Genomic DNA, 21,024 nt, shown 5'->3' on the forward strand with positions numbered 1-21,024 from the left:
CTCTTCACTGTTGTTAGCGTTCTTTGTAATCTCATCTCATTTTTGAGCTTTAACCTTTCTGACAACATTTCTTCTGTTCCAGGGTATCTGTATATACTTTTTCTTTATTACCTGCTCTTCTTTCTGGCTCTTCTATACGGTCTTTTTTGTTGTCAGATCTTCACTAAGCTTTTAGTGCAATGACATTGGATTCGTTTGTCTTTTATTTTTTGTCCTCATTGAAATTGCTTGCAATTGCACTTTTTTAAAAAGATCTCGCACTCATTTTCCCATTAGCTTTTTTGCCACAGAATCCTATCTATTACTGCTCTGAGTTTTCTAAATACTGCTTTCCTGAAGTTGGAAATACTGTAATGCATTTAAGCTGCATTCAGCTTTAATTTCCATTAAAATAAAATATTCCAGGACTTTATTGTCACTTTCACCCAGTGTTCTAACTAAATCTTTTCCACTGGTTATTCTCAAGTCAAGGTTTCTTTAATTTCTTGTGCCTTCATCCACCTCTGAAAGAAAATGTTGTCAGCAATACATGTTTCTTGGAAAGATGAAGTTGTTTTGCCAAGTTAATTAAAATCACCTATCACTGCTATATTTAAGCTTTGCTCTTTATTTTTAGAAAACAGCCCCACGTGGTGGAATGAATAGTAGTAACACCAGTAAGAATATTGCTTTTATTCATTTATCTACTTATTTTTACTAGAATACTATTTACAGCATTGCCAAGTTCATTTGTTTAGATTTCCCAGCTTGTTATGATTATTTTCAACTTGCACTGACATTCCTTCTCTCTTTCTTTTGCTCCTATTCCTTTCAATTTCTATATCATCCAAGCAGATTTCTGTTATGTTAGTAAATCATATTTGTCTTTCTGTACTAAGAATTGAAGCTTGTCACTGCAAGCATTAGAGTATAGGTACAAAGAGCATGCAGTTTATGAACCAGCATTCTTTATGGATTTGTTAATCAAATCAAATTACTTAGACCCAATTACAGCAGTATTCCCACCTTATCCTGTGGTTCCCAAGCTTGTATGTATGTATGTGTATATAAGAACTTTACTTCAGAGTTTTCATTTTTGTCATCCTATGGGATGGAGGAAGCATGCCTTCCTTGTTGTGGCCCCTGCCCTCTGGAACCACATCGTCCAGAGATACAGATGATGCCCACTCTCCTGGGGTTCTGCAAATATATAAATAATAATCCCCTCAGGATTCATTTTAAAGCTCTTCTGATTAAGCTCCCCATGCTTCAGCAAACACATTTTTACCAGTGTTGTGAAGTGCAATCCATCTTGTGCCATTTTATCATATAGTTAACTCAGTCCGTGGTCCCAGAAAGCCATATCTCACTTGTCTACATCTTGCACAGCCAGTCAGTCTGGAGTACACTTCTTTCTCTTCCTATTCTACTAGCATGGTGATAAGAATGGATGGAAATACCATCTGAGACACCAAGCTGAACATGTTTGTATCAGTATCATATGTTCTCCCATGGACTAACAGAAAGGGATAATTGTCAGTGGACATGATAAGTCTTGGAATTTGTCTTGTCACATTCATAATCCTTGTTCCTGGCAAACAGTACATTTCATGAATCAATCACTTGGTTATCACACGTTTGTTTCTGTTCATCATAATAGTGAGTCACCAAAGAACATGATTATTCTCCATGTCCTCTTGCAGAGGACATCTCTGCCCTTTAGGAAACCACTTTCTTCTTTTCAGCAGTGCCCCTTTTCTTTCCATGAAGGCTCAGACTCTGTTTGTTTCTCTGAAGGCTTCAAGGATATTGATGAATTCCAGTGGTGCAGAATATGATCCGTATGTCTTATTTCTAATTGTCACTCTTGTTTGTTGGGCTTTCTTCATTTTAATATTCTTTCTTATGGAGAATAATTTCCTCTCTCAGCAACTCTTGCAGCATCTCATTTATTTGATATAATAAATTTTCATTTTCTCTAATGAGATAAAGTGTGGCCAGTTACTGCTCTGATTTTTTTTTTAATTTTTGCAAGCACCTCTACAAGCTTGCCATTGTTGCAGACAAATACCAGGTAGTTTCCAGTTCAGATCACAAATCTTGCGAACATTGTAGTCCATGACTAAAGAGGCATGCCCATTTATCTTCATTTCTGTTTATTAAGGACCATGAAAAAGAGATTTTCTAAACATTTTTATTCTATCCTCAGGCTGTCAGATTAGTTGAGTATGTAATGTTGACTTTAAAGAGAAAAATTATTAGGAAGTGCTCCTTAAATTATGTTACCAAACTGCTAGCTCCCCCTGTTTACTCACCCAGTTTAAGTTCACAGAAACTGGCTGCCTTTATTACTCGTACAGTATCTGCAACAGCCTCTGCTTACTCAGATGAAGCACCCTATTACTTAGTATAGACAATCTATCAGGACAGAACGTGTTGGTAATTCTGTTAATTCTCCTGTCTTCTCTTAGTCTGATGGAAAAGGGTGAGCTCTGAAACAACAAGGTTAAGTGTTGTTTAGGACCAATGTGGTTGTAACTGGCCTATTGTTCATTTGTTCACCACATTCACATATAACATTATGCAACAGATAAATAAAAGGACTGAACAACCAAATTGGTCAACTATAGTATAATTATAAACATAATGTAATTGCAAACACAAGACAAGTTTAAGTGTCCTTAATACCTTTTCCAATGTAACTAGTGCATTTATACTTTTTATTGATAGGACTCGCTGATTCTTGAAAAATCTCAGAACTGGAGCTCCCAGAAAATGGACCATATTATGATTTGTTGTGTTTGCCTTGGGGATAATAGTGAAGATGCTGATGAAATAATCCAGTGTGACAATTGTGGAATAACAGTACACGAAGGTAATTCTATCATGTCTTCAACTTACCGTGAGTAATGAAGCATTACTGTTCTTGTAGTAATATTGAGTGCATTTGTTTATGAGTAGCTTAAATGAATGCATTTTGTGATTCTCTGATAATGTAATTAACAGTAGCTCGTGGGTATGTACATCCATATGCACAGTGTATAATTATTAAAAATGATATTGGTATAGGTTTAAGGGTCCTCGTGTCCTAACAACCAGGAAACACACTGAGACAATGAACTGGTCTCTAATATTTATTGCTAGTACTTAACAGGAATCCTAACAAACTGAAGAAGCGTGGGAAAAACCCAGACATACAACCCCCAAGGGTTAAGGCGGTCCCAATCTGTGTCTCTTTGAATGGCTGAACAATTCATCAGTGCTACGCATGCGCTTGACAGTCTGGATGGGAGCCCCCTGCTCGCCATCCTTACTCATGACACCTCGTAGCTGCAGCTGTTGCAGCATCCTGGCAGTCGTGTGATCGCAATTCAGGCATTTGGCAACAGGCTTGCAATTACGGTTGCAGTGTACCTGCAATCATGTGATCGCCATTTTTGACCTTCGCTGCTGGCTTCCAACAAGCAAAGTCAATGAGGAAGCTGGCAGGAAGTCGCAAATGGCAATCATGTGACATCGTGCTTAACAACCGTACAGGATTTGCTTAACGACAGCAACTGGAACTGCCACAACTGCCGATGTAAGTCAGCAAAATTATGTGACGTTGCGCTTACAACTGCGTCACTTAGTGATGGAGTTGCTGGTCCCAATTACCATTGTTAAGCGAGGACTACTTGTATCCTGTATGCTTTTTCCCACCTCCACTTTTTTTTTTCTATGATAGGGACATTCATCTGGTACTTCACTGATTATCCAATATTTCTCAAAGGTTTGGCAAGACTATCAGCAAGTTTCCTCAATACCTCAGGATGCACTTCCCCTGGCTGGGTTATAGATACTCCCTGAACATGTTTCTCTCAGACTTTAATCTTTAATCCTTTAATCATTCTACTTAAATGGCAGTTAGGACACATAGCCACTTGTTGGAGAAGACTAAGCCAAAAATAGAACGGAGTGGCTCTCCCTTTTCTGTGTTATCTGTTAGCATTTTGAATCTTCATTGACATATTTATTCTTTTCTCTCTTTTTCAAATCTGTCTGAAGAAACCTTTTATTGGTATTACTGTCCTCCATCAAAGATGACTGCCAAATATTTGTATTTTCCTTTACTGGAAGAGAAATTAAACACTATTTTCTTGATGTCTGCCATAATCCTTTATATTAAATGGTTTGGGTAATAACGTCTAACCTTGAGTTTTGAATAGAAGTAAAAAAACATTAAGTAGGTCTTTTAAGGTAAAATGTTTTTAATGTATGTATTAAATATTGGTAGCAGGTATGCTGCTGTATTATTTTTCAGTTGAGGAGCTTTGATTTGCAGTTATATATTCTTACTGAAACTAATGGAGTGTACCATAAAATGCCCTGAAATTACATCAGAATGATTGGTTGAGAAGAAAATTTTACTCACATTGTATGCATATTTAGTCGCATTGCATATAGCTGAAGCTAAGATTTAACTATCCACTCCAACCCCAATAATTATTTTGACTCAAATCATAAGCTTTGCATGAAATAAGATTCCTTTAAATATATTAGGAGAGATTTCTTTGGGACTATAGATAGGCATGATAAGAAAGCGGCAACCAAAATTTATCCTGAGAGTCTTGGTCCCTCCCATCTGTGAAATATAATTAGTCCAACATTCCACCCTTTAATAGCCCTAGCTATGCAATAGGCCCCTGGCAACTGCCTAATAGAGCTGATTTCTGATGCTGATTTATTCTCCAATATAAATTAATAGGTACCATTTACTCCTACAGTCATAAATTAAACAGTTAATCGTAGGAACACAAGCATGGAAGATGGAAAGCATTCCTTATATTAAAAGCATCTTCACACAGTAGGCTAGCCATGGTTTCTGCAATATTTATATTATTTTTTTGTTCCCCTGTTCATAATAGAGTTTTTGCTTATTAGATATCTAAATGTGAAAAGAATCATGTAAGTGTTTGACTGACAATATATTAACAGTGCTTTTAGAAGGTGCTGTTCAATCTAAGTGAAGAAGGGTAATTCATTTTTAAAGTGCTTTTTTATAAACGTTCTTTTGTAAGATTCCATTTTTAAAAATGAAATTCTGAAGCTGTTCTATCATTTTTATGGCTGTCTTTAAACAAAGATTCTCTAAACTGAATTATGATAGCAGAGCATCCCCAGCTGTATCAGTTTTCCTGATCACAAAAGGTCTAAAGAAAAATATCTAATGCTTATTATATTTTGACTTAGAGATGTAGGTGATCCACTTACCTACAATTACCCTTGAATAATTGCTATGAATTAAAAAGATATATTTTAATACAATATATTATACTTATTTGTTTATTGTAATATTGTTATTGTACATACTGGACAATGTTACAATGTTACATTGCATCAATTTATTTTGCAATCCTTATCCAAAAGGCATTTCTGTTCCTATTCTTGTAAAACCTCTCTTGCTTTTTCTTCAAGGCTCTCTACTTACTATTACGTTGTTGTTAAGTGGTGCTTAGTGTACTACTTAACCATTCTTAGAATGGTCTGAAATAGTCTTTGCTTTAAAATATTGTTTATTCCTGAATTTTTTTTTTCTGTCAATAGCTAATCACCAGTAGTACAGTCAAATGTACAAATCAACAAAAGATCTTTTTTCTTGCAGAAGATCTATGATTCAGTGGGACAGCCTTCTCCAAACTAGTGCTCTCCATAAATTTTGTAGTTGCCGTTCCTAAAATTCCTAGCATGTGTGGCTACAGGGAATATGACCACCATGATGCTAGGAAAAGATTCCAGTAAGGCTGTTATCACACACATTTGCAAAATGTGATCCAGTGAGCCATTTAGTAATTTTTTTGATTTTTAAAAACTGCAACTTTCATTTGCCTGAAGGAGCAATCAGTATAATTATAGGGGAAAACCTAGAAACGTATAGGGGCTTTTGCAGAGGTTCAAGAAGGGTATTTCCTTTTTTCTCTTTTTTATAAAAGACAGGAAAATATAGCTTTTTCTCTCTAGAAATCTGAAGTCTTTGAAATGTCCTCACTGTCATTTCTGATGTGTGTTTTGCTTATATATTACTTATTTATTAACGTATGTATTACTTCTTTGATTATTTATAGAACCAATATGAACAGAATTCATAGTGAAATAGACAAATTAAATGTGTGTATTTTGTGTGCATTACCAAGTCTGAAAGAGTACCATAGCATTCTGGACACGATCTTAAGACTTTTTTTTTCCCCTTCTGAGAGTTTCACCTACTTAGTGTTTGGGACAAACGCTTCTTGAAAATAAATTCACATGTTCTCCTATTCCTTTGTTTTTTCTGATTCTTAAATTTAACACTTGACCACTTGATATGATCTTCCTTTACTGTAATACCTTTGTGTTTCCCTTGTTTCCAGGTTGTTATGGTGTTGATGGTGAAAGTGATTCTATTATGAGCTCTGCTTCCGAAAATTCCACTGAACCATGGTTCTGTGATGCTTGCAAATGCGGTGTCTCTCCAAGCTGTGAACTTTGTCCCAATCAAGATGGAATCTTCAAGGAGACAGATGCTGGCAGGTTAGTTGAAATAAACTATAGGATAGCTCTCTGAAAACTATCCTTTGCTTTTTGTGCTTTTTAAAAATTTATTGCTTTGGTACATATAAAGAAGAAAAAAGGTACAAATAAGAAAAAAAGTCCCCCTCTTTGGGGGGAGATGGGTGGTAATGGAAATGTGAATAATATATATATATATATATATAAATAAAAGAACAAAAGGAAAAAAAGGAAAAAACAAAAGCATATTATAAAAAGCTCAGTTTTAAACATGCATTAAAACTTGACTACATAGAATAGTATTGATTAGTCTTTCCATTACACTGATATTCTGCCAGTTCATTAGGACAGAGCAAACACACGCCAGTCCAGGATTGTAAATAGTGGTGGCACTATTTTTCTAATGTAAAAGAGTAATTTTTTTTGTTCTGCCACATGTCTGGTAAATCCATAGCACTTCATATATTAATTCCAAATTTGTTTGTGTCCAATTCAAAATCAGATCCAGATCTTTAAATCATATTACTGTTCCCAAAACCATATTGTATGTATATTAAACCAAAACATGATGAAGCTGACAACCAGCCTTTTAAAGCTTTACTTAATTCTTGTACTATGTTAATAAATTTTGGTACAGGACATTCATAATTACCAATAAGGCATGATAAATATTCTTTATTAAGCCTAATCTGGACTTTTTCTTTCTAATGTTTAAACCGAAACTTAGAAAATGGATAGATTCTTGAAAATCAAGGGCTTCCCAAGAGAACTGTGTGTTAGTGGATTGATTCATAGTCTGTGTGAGACTCATAAAATCATAATACTCACTCTATGAGATAATTCAGGCCATCAAGTCTAACTCTGTATTTCCTGAAGGAATCTACTATGTAGGGCTGTATATACCCAGTAATATGTGTTCCATTTTAACAATATAGTAAATAATAAATTAAACAATATATTTAGTAACGTATTGTTCCATTTACTAAATACTCCATGTAATGGTTGATTTTTTAAAATTTAATTTTATGGCATTATATAGTTTTCTGATAGATTTTTGTCTTCTGAGTTAACAAGTTAGGGTCTTGAAGGGAAAAATATCCAGTTTAGTTGATAAGAACATTTCAAAATGTATTACCCAGATGAAAGAAGATACTGAGAGGTAGAAGATAATGCCTTTAAGCCTCTGGGGCAGAATAAATCCTTTAAAAATGAATCTTGCATCAAGATGAATATATATTTTGAGAGTAATGCCTATATTGTTCCATCTAAATATAAACCATAAGTAATGGTTAATTTTTTTATAGAAGGAACAGGATTTCTTTGTTAAAGTTAATCTCTTTTATGATGGTGGTAGTTTTATTTGCCCAGTTATAAGCAGCATCACTGGGCTTATTTATTAATCATGTATTCGAATGGAAATAATACTGAATATGTACCATTGGGGTCTCAGCTTGAAAGGTTTATTTAGAACTCTTGCATTCTTGGCAAGTGCTGGGCTCTTTGGGTAGAAAGTTTAAATTTAATTTTTCTTATCATGAGAAACTGACACTTTGGAATAATCCTTATTTGAAAATGGCTGGTAATATATTTTTTGGAAAGCATGGGTTCATAGTGGCATAATTATCCTTAATCAGCTATAAAGTAACAATACTTTTAAAACTTTTGAAATTATATGAAAGGAATATAATGTCAATACATACAGTTACATTTACTATCTACATTGTAACACTGTGTAACATCCTCTACTATTCAATAAATGCGTCCAGGTTTTAAAGAATAATGGTATCTTCCTTACAATTTAAAAACCTGGCTAGTTCAGCAAAACAAAGAAACAAACAAAAACCCTCTTTAGAGATTATTGGACATCTCAGGAAATGTTTTACAAAGATTGGCTCTCATCATTTTTATGCTGGAGATGTAATACATTTGGCAGAACTTTGATACATATGTTATAGACTTGTCCAGTTGTAACTCCATATTGGTTAGATATTATTGCTGTGGTGAACTAGGTTCTCCATGGCAGTTAAAAGTTAAAGATCTCAACATTTAACATTTTGTTAAATTACAGTATATCTTAAAATTCTGGAATCTTTCAATTCAAAAATATACTCACAAACACACATATATTTAGAAAAACAAATTAAATTTTAAGAGGTTTTGCTTTGTTATCTTGATTTTTTAGTTTAGTGTAGGAATTTTTTCCCCTTCTTTTTTTTCTAGTAGTTTAATATAGTGTTTTATTATTCACTTTTTATTTTTTTTCTCCATCTCATTTTGATATATATGTAATACGCTAGGTATCTATTATAAACTGTATAGTTCTATTATAAAATAGCTATATTGTTTTAGTCATATGTAGTTTTAAAAAATTAATATAGTTATCTTTTAAAAAAAGAAATGTTAATTTTTAAGTTTAAATTTAAAAAATCACCACCACCAAAAAAAGTTGAGGTCTTGGGAAGAGCTTACAAATGAAAGCCATGCTCAGCATCAAATTAGTCTTTCACAGTCTTTGGCCTTAAAATAAATAAAAATACTACTTCAGTGTTAAAAGTTGTTGAAGGAGCTATAGACTGCCATCCATCTATTCAAGGTGCAAAAACATTTTGCTGGGCTGGGTATTAACAACTTGCCAAATATCATTCTGGTGCTTTCAATCTTAATCAATTTTATTACTGCTGCTACAAAGAAACCCTCTGAAACTAAGTCAGATTTTCTAACAATGAAACAACACATAGTTTCATTTCCCCATTTGTATTCAGAGCCACCTAAATATATTGAATCAGGAGTCTCAGCAATACAAACCCATTCATAAATTTATTATGATTGTGTTTTTAGAGTGACCTTTTTGAATTTGTATGTTTAATTTGATGTTCTGCATTGAAACTGGTGTTACCACTGGAAACCAGTCAGTAGGCTGTAATTTTAGTGATTGTGTTGAAAGACTAATATTACAATTTTAAAAATGTTGGCATATGCCGCTTGCTTAATTGTCAATTTTCTGTTTTGAAAAGAATCTAAGTATGAAAAAACAACCTATTTCGTAAGCTGCTTTACAGCCATTTAAAGTTATACTGGTATGAATATTTTTTAAAAAATGATCTGAAAACACTATGAACCCAGAGCTTTGAATGCTCAGGAACGTATCCAGTTGTTTTGATATCACCGTTGTTCCTCTGGAGGAAGCTCTGATATGTGTTGGGAAGCCTAAAGAAAAATGAGTGTTGTGGAGTAGTGTCTGGCTGAATTATTGGACAAAACCTTCCTTTGAGTTAGAAGGGAGCAGTGTTTCTCAACCTTCCTAGCTGGGAAATTCTGGGAGTTGAAGTCCACACATTTTAAAGTCACCAAGGTTGAGACACACTGGAAGGGACGATCCAAGCAAGATTTTGTTGCTTATCAGTTTGGAATCCATGCAAAACTCCCAAAAGTAAAGTACCTTTTTTGTATACCAGTAGAGGAGGAAAGCAACACCTCAGTATGTAAAATATATTAATTTGTAAATTAAAGCATAATAAACACAATTTCTCTACAATGGGTTTAATCTGACCATAGGACAAATTATTGGTTAGATGAATGAATTGAGTGGTTATGCTGGTCTATGACCCATAATAAAGGTTTGATTTGATTTGATTGGGATGTGAGATTAAAATACTCTCCTTTGGATATATAAAGGGAGGTTTCAATAGGAGGGAAATGAAAAAGCACTTTGCCTTTTTTAAAAACAATCTATCACTGGCCATTAAGTAGTGATGAAATGTACAGGTTCTGTTCAGAAGCAATGGAGAAGATCTCAGGAAGATGGCAAGGAAAAGGAAAGAAAAAGTTATGTTTTGTTCTTCTGTCCTGAAATATCTCTCCTCTGTTTTTTTTTTCCCTGCACTGTTGAGCACTTAATAGGTTGTAAAAGGATCCTTTTCAAGGTTGAACAGGGTACTGGCAATAGAAGGTACTATTAAGTAATGAGAATGCACAATGTTTGTTGTGGGTTGCCACTTATAATTTACTTGAGCCCATGACATCAAAGGGTGTTGTACAGATAAATTACACAATTCTTCTTTCTGACTTAAATTAGTCTGATTATTAACTATTCGTTCGTGTTGTGCGCTAGTTACACCCCTTCCTGGAGCGAGAGGCCCTTTGAACGGTCACTCATGCCCTGGTCATCTCCCATATAGACTACTGTAATGCGTTCTACATGGGGCTACCCTTGAAGAGTATCTGGAGGCTACAGCTGGTCCAAAATGCAGCTGCGTGGGCGATTTTGGGTGCTTCAAGATCAGCACATATTACCCTGTTGCTGCGCAAGCTGCACTGGGTGCCAGTTTGCTTCCGGGTCCAATTCAAGGTGTTGGTTATCACCTTTAAAGCCCTACATGGCATGGGTCCAAGTTACCTAAGGGACCGTCTCATCCCCGTTACATCAACCCATCCCACCCACTCATGCTGCGGACCCATCTGCACAAGAATTCCATCTGGCGGGGTCCAGGAGGTGGGCCTTCTCTGCAGCGGCTCCTGCCCTTTGGGACACCCTTCCCCCAGAAGTGAGGCTAGCCTCCTCTCTTTTGGACTTCAGGAAATGATTGAAGACCTGGCTTTGTCACCATGCCTAGAGTGAGGAGAGGAAGAGCCACACTTGGGGTTGGTTGGCTCCCTAGTCCTGCCGGGGCTGGTCTTGTTCTCCTTTGGGTGGTATTAGATCTGCCATTAATTGGATCTCATTACATTTTATATTTATTTATTGATATTTATATTTATAGATTAATGATATTACTGTGATTTTATCAAATTTTAAACTGTTTTATTGTGAACCACCCAGAGTCCCCCGTATGGGGGAGATGGGCGGTGATAAAAATATGATAAATAAAATAAAAATAACTATTTGTTTTACAGTTCTCTTAATATAAGATGATATTCTATTAAATAGTTAATTTTAAATACATCTCTTTCTAAATGTATCCCTTAGTTTTATTAATGGTTTGGATAGGATGAAATCTTCTGTTTTGCTAGAACCAGAGTAAGACTATTGTCTTTATTTTGTTTCTTTCTTTTCTTTCCAATCACCAACATCTGTCATCTTTGCTCTGAGCAAAATGGATGGGGAAGTAACACGAAAGATTATTCTTCTTTGATTACCCAATTTGTCTTAATTACAAGGTTCTCAAACATGTGCAGCTAAATAAATGAGCAGGAAAACATTTAGGCAATACTTGTAGAATTAAAAGCAGCTGAAGCTGCCTCAGCTGTGAACTTGACTGACTTCTGTGTATTTCAATAAAGATTCAGGATGGAGTTCACACATAGGTGGTTGAGGAAATGAGACACTTGTGTGCCAATCATACTGAAATGGCAGTTTAAATCTGTAATACTACAGTACTTGTGTGACATGTACTAAAACATTTTGAGAAGGTCACTATGAAGCAAGCAGCCAGCTGTTGGGTTTATCATAGATAAACTTCTACAAAGTGCAGCAGCATTTAATACACCAGTGGAGCATGAAAAAACTGTGCAAATTAAATTGAGAAGCAGCTGCTGGTTGAAGATGTGTATCTTTATATTGAACTCCTCGGGGTGCAATGGGGAGGTTGCATTAAAACCTTCTATCAAAAATCTCCAGCCAAACCCTTGCCTTTTAAACTAAAATAAGTGAAGATAATGTGAAGATGGCCTATTATTTCCTCTATTTTTGAGCAACTTGTTTCCTCCATAATACTTCAGTGGAATTTCACCAAAAAATGGGAAAGTCCCCATGATTTTCAAAAGGTAAACAAAATGTCTATTTAAAGAGTTAACATTTTGGTTTTGCAGGAGTGTGTTCTGTGTAGAGTTGCTCTACATTTCCATATTTTTTTTGAAACAGAAAAAAAACCCTCTAAATTATTGTTTTCAGAGAAAACACATCAAAGAAAAATGGTAAATTGTCATATGGCAAAAATAGGGATGTAAGAATTGTGTGCACATCAAAACTCTATTTAATTCTGCTTGGAACAAATTAACAAAATCTGATCTAAGATATAGACAAACTTGCATACGGTGACCTTAGATGTAATTGTTTCATGATTGTAAAATATGTATCTATTTTTTAGCTTCTTTGCTATGCTCAGATCACACCCATTAGATGCAAAGTATAATCTTGATGGATTGTAGTCCTTGAGCAAATGTATACAAGAAAAAACAAAACAATGCAGATGAAGCCTTTGGGACTTATACAGACATTAGAACAAGTCTAAAATTCTGCTGATCACTTACTGTAGACAGTTGAGAGAAGAATACATTTTAATTTGCCAAACAGCCAAGAGGTAGTGGTTTTATTTTTAAGATTGCATCAGAAATATTTATATTCAAGCTCAAAGAGCCCAGTCAAATAAACGTGGTATAGCAAAAAAAAAAAAGTTTGAAAATTGTGACACAAATTTCACTAAGTTAATTCTGTCCCTGTGCCTTTAAATGTCCATCTGAAGTCATGAGGTCTCCTGTTTATGGTAGCTTCTAAGCAGAGAGAACCCAGCCACAATGGTTACGTTTTGACAATTGCTAGTGCAAGTTACTACAATGAAATCTTCATGGGACTTCCCTCAAAAACAATTTGGAAGTTGCAATTTGTGGAGATGTTAAAGAAGACTTGGACCTTCAATATTTGTGGGAGTGTCTTTTCTTGTATACACTTGCCCTAGGATTACAATCTGTCAAGGAGATTATGCTTTGCATCTCAGCAGTGTGATATGTACATGGTAAAGAAATGGAAGATAGGGCCTTCTTGGATGCAATGCTCCATTAATGAAAAGTCCTCTTGTAGAGGTACAACAGCAATGCCACTAATTATTACTTAAGCCATTATATTTTTTTATTGATTTATTGGTGCTTTTCTGTATTTCTGATGCCTGGATGAATTGCAAATTCTTACTCTTTCATGCTAAGATCTGTTCTTGTAGGGCAAGTCAGAGATATTTTACTTACTAAATAAATACAAATTAATCAGTGAATTCTTGTTTGCCCATATTCCAGTTCCAAATATCTGTACAGAACCTTGCAGTACAGGGTTTCAAAAGTGTGGGGGAAATGTAATAACTTTTTATTTTGGCCTAAGAAATTCAAGGAGGGTATGTGAAAAGTTAGTTTCACATTAATTAATCGCAATTTAAAATATTTAAATTATACTCTTGTGCTATCCTTTAGATTTGTAGAAGATGCAATTAACAGTTGGATCAATAAAACATTTTATTTTTCTACTATTGTTGAGATATGAACAAACTGATATTTCAATATTATATTTTTGATATAAATGGGGAAACAGTCCTCTTTTTCTGCTGAAAACAAAATGTAACAAAACACACAATTTCTTCTTTTGTTATAGATGGGTCCACATTGTTTGTGCACTCTATGTTCCCGGGGTGGCATTTGGAGATATTGACAAATTGCGACCAGTAACGCTTACAGAAATGAACTATTCCAAGTATGGTGCTAAGGTAACTTCAAAAGAGATATATTTTAGGAACATGTACATTGCTATTATTCATTTCTTTTGTTTCCTTTTCTGTTCATTGCAACTAAGTATTCAAAATGTAATATAGGTCAATATAGTGATTTTTTTTTCTTTTATTATGAACCAGCTTTGTTTATGGAGATAACAAACAATGCAATCATTGTTCATTTTTCTGTGATCTTGTATGTGTTATTTAGTATGGATTATATTATAATCTGTGTTGGAATTTTAATTAAAAAGTGGGACAGAAAAGTTTCATATAGCAAATACCCATTTCTAATTAAGTTTATAACAGAAGTTCACACAGAATATTTTATGTGAATTTTTTGTTGTTGAAAGTAGAGGAAAAAATCTATTTTGATTTGAATGTCCCATCATTTGTATGTTTATTTCTCCATTTTATTTCTTATTTGTTTTCTTGTTTGTCTGTAAGACTGGATTCTTTAAAAATACATTTTGAAAGTATTCAAGATGCTTTAAAACACATTCCATATACAGCTAGTCCTCACTTAATGACCATTCATTCAGCAACCAGTAATTAACGGTACTTACGCCTGGACCCTGAAGTTACGACCGTTGCAGTGCCCTCAAGGTTATGTGATCAAAATTCGAGTGCTTGACAACCCGCCTGCACTTACAACTGCAGGGGTGCTTCAACCCCACCCCACCTGCCTATCTCCCCCCATCTCTGCCCTTTTGGCTGTCCTGCACAGTGGCATTCCTCAGCAGTGGCTGCGCTAGGGCTGAAGTAGAGGCCTGGGGCCTTCAACAGCCAGCTGCCACTGCCTCTGGACTTCTCCTTCAGCCCCAGCACCACCACTGCCAAGGAGTGCCACCTCAAGCCCCACGCCATGGCCAGTCACCACAACTCAAAGGCCCAGCTGCCCCTGTGCTTCGTAGGCCCTGCCTCCTGCAGCTGACCTTTGCCATCTTCCTCCTGCTGCTGATGAGGTGTGCCCGGCCTGGCCCTATGTGAGGCAGCTGCTGGCCACACCAGGCCTTCTTCCCGAGGCCACTCGCACCTTCCTCCAAATCACATGCACCATTCTTGCAATGCTTCGGAAGGCCTCAGAAGCTTTTGCCTTGGACCAGGCTGGGTGCACCACGTCAGTAGCAGGAGGAAGACAGTGAAGGACAGCTGGGCATGGCAGGGCCTGCAGAGTGCAAGGCTGTGGGTGTGGTTGGGGCTTTGCACTGTGGTGCTGAGATGGCTGGCCAAGGGGCCTGAAGTGGCACTCCTCGGCAGTGATGGCGCTGGGGTTGAAGTAGAGGCCCGGGGGCAGTGGCAGCTGGCTGAGCCTGCTGAAGGCCCCGGACCTCTACTTCGGGCCCAGCACTGCCACTGCTGCCAAGAAGTGCCACAGTGCAGGGCGGCCCAAAGGGTAGAGATGGGGGGAGATAGGCAGATGGGGGGAGTTGCAGAGGAGGCAGTCCCTTACCTTGCCAAGGCTCGGGGCTGGGAGGGACCAACCTGGGAATGATTTGGATCAGGTGGGTTCTTGCCTAATGACTGGTGGGATTTGATTAATGACAGCAGTGGTGATTGCCAGGATTGCTGTTGCTAAGCGATGCAGTCACGTGACATTTTACTTTATGGCCACATTACTTAGTGATGGAAATTCCAGTCCCAATTACCATTGTTAAGCGAGGACTACCTGTAGTTAATACTTGATGTCTATTTTTGTAGTATTTATGCTTTTGCCTTCTCTCACTGATATGTGGCAGGAATGTAGCTTCTGTGAAGATCCTCGTTTTGCCAGAACTGGTGTTTGCATTAGCTGTGATGCTGGGATGTGTCGAGCTTATTTCCACGTGACTTGTGCTCAGAAAGAAGGCCTATTGTCAGAAGCTGCAGCAGAGGAGGTAAGTAAATGAGAGTACTCTAGTGATTCTGTCTAAGGTGGGATCTGTTACCATTAAAATTTCAAATGGACATATTAAAATATCACAGATATATAATAGCTGTTATATTTTGATATCCTGAAGCCCTCATTAGATTTAAGTAGATTCACCAAGGTGGTCTTGGTGAAAAACCTATTTAATATTTAGGGTCCAATAGCATGCTTTATTTTCAAGTTGATTGGTTAATTTTTTTCCTACATCATGATATAGGCATTGTCTATCTTCCTCTTTTCTTTCTGTTTTCTTTGGTGACAAGGATGTTATTGATAGAAATAATTTCTCCTGCAATTGCTTTATATTGAAAATAAGTGTAAATAGGTTTATTATGACCTTCAATTTCATTACAGTTGAATGTTTCTCCAATCAAACAATGAAGTGTTGATCCTTGGATCAGTTCCCTCAGAGCCACCTTAGCTTTTTCTTTTGCTAACGGGTCAGCAAAATGCATTTTTAGCGCCCACAGAAAGTCTCTGAAATCATCCAACTCCAGGGTGTCCATCTCGGTTAATTGGACAAACCAGTCAGCTGCCCTCCCCTCCAGTTGGGTAGCTACAGCGTTTATCTTTGCCCTTTCCGAAGGAAACAGCCTCCCAAACTCCTCCATATAGCTTTTCGCATTAGTCAGGAAGAATGACAGTTTTGTGGGATCCCCATCAAACTTGACAGTGAAATCCCTATACCTGGCTTTTTGTGGGCTGCTCTTCCTCTCTTTCTCCCCGGCCCTCCTCCTGGGCTCTGGAGACCTCTTCTCCCGAGGGGGAGGGGGACTCGCAACTCCGACTTTGGGACTTTTCTTCCAATCTCTGCTTCGTCCCCTCCCTGCATCCTCAGCCCGCCGTGGGGGCGATGGGGACGCTCGCCGGGGACTGCGCGGGGGTGATCCCCCCCAGTACCTCCTCCGGTCTTTCCTCCTCACACTCGGGGGGGGGAGGGAGAAACAGATGGAGACGACCGTCTGTAGTGATATTCCCTTCTTCCTCTATCCTGGCTGCCCCTCGCAAGTGACATCCTTGCCATCATGTCTTCTAGAGACTTTACCCTGGCTTCCAATCTCTGTGATTTCTCACTGGCCTCGGAGACGTCCGACCCACTCCTCTCCCTTATGGCCATATCTGGGGACAGCGGATACCTTGGCTTCCCCGGTGCCTGGGGCGTTCCGGACAGGGTTCCCTCATCCTTTCTGACCACCTTGGACTTTACCGCTTTCGCAGTAGCTGAGCTGGTGTCCGAGGTCTCCGACAGCTCCTCTGACTCCGGAGTGAGGGTCCTTTCCCTTCTTTGCCTCATGGAATCCGTTTCCCCCACGCTGGAATCCTCACTCTCTCCAGAGCGGGAAGTAGGTTCAGTCATCACTAACTTTATTTCCTCACAGTAACACTGGAAGGAGGTTAGTGGTAAGAGTTTTAAGATTCTCAGCTTTATGTAATGGTTGCCTTATTCTGACATACTCAGCCTCACAAGCAGGTTCTTAATGAAAACTGATTTATTGAAAGAATAGTGTGCAAATACAAAGAAAGCTGAGAATGAGCAAAAGCGCGCCAAATACAAACTAAAAACCCTCACTTCAAACCCGGTTCCACCCTCGCTCCCGCTTAGCAACCACCCCCTCCCAGGTGTTAGCAACCGTTGACCACATCGGCCTGAGAAAGTAACCTTGAACACAGTCCATAACCCAAACATACATTCCACAGTTACAGTAAGGAGATTACAGCCTGGCACGGCTTGAAATCTCCACCCAGCAAACACGGATCAGGAAAGTGACATGCGAAACGTTACAATGTATTCAGAACATTGGAACGATGAACATGACAATTATGACCTTCAATTTCATTACAGTTGAATGTTTCTCCAATCAAACAATGAAGTGTTCAGATGCCCCATGCCATCCACCATTTTTGTCTGATATTTTTTCAGATAATAATCTATCAGTCGTCGTACAATATCTATAAGGCTGCTTTTGTTAACAAAATGCTTAACTGTCAATTGTGTAGTTTGTAAACTGACAGAAATAAAAATACACTTGTTTATATGTACATAAAATGAATAATTCCTTTTTTAATGAAGGCAAGTAAAATTTTAAAAATGAACAACATGAGTTGTTTACATTGTGATTGAATAAAACTGTTTTATAAGCTTTAATATTCTTCATTTTTGTTTCATTGCAATAGGATATTGCAGATCCTTTCTTTGCTTACTGTAAACAACATGCAGACAGAATGGATAGAAAATGGAAGCGAAAGAACTATTTGGCTTTGCAGTCCTACTGCAAAATGTCTTTGCAAGAGAGAGAAAAACAACTTTCACCTGAAGCTCAGGTATTATAGCCATGCTTTGTTTGCTTATGTTTGGTACAGGCTTCTGAATGAGAATGGTAAAGCCAAATTAAGTGAAGCAAGCATTTCTGGAAACACTGATTCTCAAATATTATCTGTTTGCAAACAGTTTAACATGTTTTCTTGACTTAAATTACCATTTATCCTCTTTCTCAGCTGCTTCAGGTTCCATGACTCCACTTCTTCATCCATCTGAATAAATTCAGTCCTTTACCATTAGGCCCCCAGTCCTGTCTAATTCTCAGCTTGCGTATTTACCATTACATCACCATGCTCTGACTTCCTTTATTTTTGCCATGGTGAGCTAATTATAGATAGGCTTGGTCAGACAATTGAGACACTTGTCTCTAAGGGAAGAAACATAACTGATATATTTCTTCCATATAAATTGACTTTCTAAAAGGTTTGGATAGAATCTCTCTTGAAAGAACTCAAACTTAGTGATCATATGATAAGAGTAGAAGGTCTTTTAATGAATCAGTAGGTGGCTAAAGAATAAGAAGATAAGAATAAAAGGATACTTTTTGCTATAGGGAACATGTATGTGGATAGTGAAGTTCCTCAAGGATTTCTATTGAAGTTGAGTTAATGGAGAACAGTGATATGGCCAAATTAATTATTATTTAAGATGATGTTTAAAAGATGAAATGGGAAAGAACTCCCAAGAAGAGACTGTTTTTGCAGAAATGAGGATTAAAATGGCAATTACAGTTCAGGTTAAATAAGTGATTCACATTGGGACATATATCCTAATTTTGTATATATGCTGATAATATCTAAACTGGTAATGATTGATGAGGACAGACATCTTGTGGATATAGTGGTTAGCTTGATTAGCGTAATGCATGGTCACAACAAGATTTAATGATAGCTACCAATTTGGATGGAATAAAAAGGACTTAGGCATTGGAAGATTTTTCAGTGGCAACTGATCCTGATGACTATATTTTATTTTCATAATCACAAGGGATATTCCTCTGAGGGGTGGTTGCTGGATAAAACATGTAGAGGAAGACCACTGTTCTCACGTTCCTTTAGTGGATTTCCCACATGGATCAAATGAACTAGCAGGACTCTGCTATGAGTTGGAAAATTCCAAATTGCTTTTGAAGAAAAGCAGATTATGAGGAAAATAGATGCCATTATCAAACTTCTTAAGCTTCCAGATTGCATGACAGGATAACATGCTCTTGAATAATGCAGAGTCACTGTAGATTCCATGGTAGAATCTCTTGACAGATCAATTAGCTTGTGGTATTAAGAGCAATTTATCCTCACTAAAATATGAATCTGTAGTTTTTAAAAATAAGATTAAGTTTCTTTTGTTCTTTCCCTTGATTTTGTATGCTACTGTGTTTGAATGTTTTGCCATGTGTTTTTAAACTGCATAGGCCCGAATTAATGCTAGACTTCAGCAGTACCGTGCTAAAGCAGAACTAGCACGCACCACAAGACCACAGGCATGGGTTCCAAGAGAGAAACTCCCACGGCCACTCACTAGCAGTGCTTCAGCAATACGTAAGCTCATGCGCAAAGCTGAATTAATGGGCATTAGTACAGACATCTTTCCAGTTGACACTTCAGACACCAGTTCCAGTGTGGATGCAAGACGAAAGCATAAACAGCCAGCATTGACTGCTGATTTTGTGAATTATTATCTTGGTAAGTCTGAAATAATGAGAACCAGTTTGGTGTAGTGGTTAAGGCATGGGGCTAGAACCTGGAAGACCATGAGTTCTAGTCTCGCCATAGGCACAAAGCCAACTAGGTGACCTTGGGCCAGTCTCGCTCTCTCAGCCCTAGGAAGAAGGCAATGGCAAACCAGTTTGCCAAGAAAACTGCAGGAACTTGTCCAGGAGTCTCCAAGAATTGGACATGGTTGAACGGATTAAAAAAAAAGTCTGAAGTATTCATATTCAATTTTTGAAGCTACTTTTGGCAGTGACCTAATAGTTCTTGGTCAGTGGGGTAAACTAGATTGAAATGGCAGGGCTGATAAACAATGTCTTCTGTTGCAGTTCACTTAGTCTTGTTCTACCTTCAGAAAATATTGGATTTCTATACTATTCCCATCACTCTGAAGCAACTAAGAAAGAACTGAGTTTTCATTGAAAGAAAGACCTTTTCCTTTCCCCTTCCCAACATGCTTTAGATTGGAGATAGAGATTGAGTTTCTTTCCTTTGTGGTTAAAGGAACTGACTCCCTGAGGCCTTTCAAGATTTATCTTACCCCCTCTCTCCATCACTATAGCTCTCAGGAGCAGTTTTAATCATTCTGGCAATTAGCTCCATTATCTGATGGACAACTGGGTGATGTAGACCTGCTATGGCTCAGCATGGGCTCCATGAGGCCTTAGATTATTTCAGATCCATGATTCTAAGTTTCTTAAAATATGGCATCCACTAGGAATGAAGTGAAAATAGAAGGTTCAGATTTATTTTTCAATAAAGGATAGAAAATTTTATACCTAGAAGAAGCCAGAGCAATGGCTGAAGTCAAGCAATGGCTGAAGTTATTGAGTTACACTATCTGAAGACTAGAGAAATATACAGTCCTCCCACCATTCATTTCTAGCTTTCCAAGTTGAGATACAGTTGACAGGGGAAAGGTCTCATCCCTTATGCCCAGGCAAATCACTTCCTCAGAGACAACTTTGCATGTGGCCATTGCTGTGGCCAATATATCATGGTACCATATGAAGAAAGGACAGCCCTACAATTTCTGGTGCTTCTCATTGGATTCTTTCTTCCATTCTTTAATTTCTTAAATTAAATCCCTAACTGGCTTTAACTACCCAATCA

General features: G+C 37.3%; 1 protein-coding gene across 14 annotated transcripts in view; it reads left to right on the forward strand.

Moving 5' to 3' along the window:
* Nucleotides 1-21,024, forward strand: part of PHF14 (PHD finger protein 14) — a 144,224-nt gene that overhangs the window by 16,116 nt on the left and 107,084 nt on the right. For all 14 annotated transcript variants that reach the window (XR_010067945.1, XR_010067946.1, XR_010067944.1 and 11 more), the window contains exons 4-9: nucleotides 2,710-2,854; nucleotides 6,366-6,525; nucleotides 13,859-13,970; nucleotides 15,713-15,850; nucleotides 18,058-18,204; nucleotides 19,614-19,884. Coding sequence is in view for 8 of the 14 variants with exons in the window: in XM_063303699.1 (XP_063159769.1) it covers nucleotides 2,710-2,854; nucleotides 6,366-6,525; nucleotides 13,859-13,970; nucleotides 15,713-15,850; nucleotides 18,058-18,204; nucleotides 19,614-19,884 (973 nt within the window). In the remaining 6 variants the exon portion in view is untranslated. The remainder of the gene's footprint in view (nucleotides 1-2,709; nucleotides 2,855-6,365; nucleotides 6,526-13,858; nucleotides 13,971-15,712; nucleotides 15,851-18,057; nucleotides 18,205-19,613; nucleotides 19,885-21,024) is intronic.

Source organism: Candoia aspera, chromosome 4 (assembly GCF_035149785.1).
Source record: "Candoia aspera isolate rCanAsp1 chromosome 4, rCanAsp1.hap2, whole genome shotgun sequence".
Taxonomy (NCBI): Eukaryota; Metazoa; Chordata; class Lepidosauria; order Squamata; family Boidae; genus Candoia; species Candoia aspera.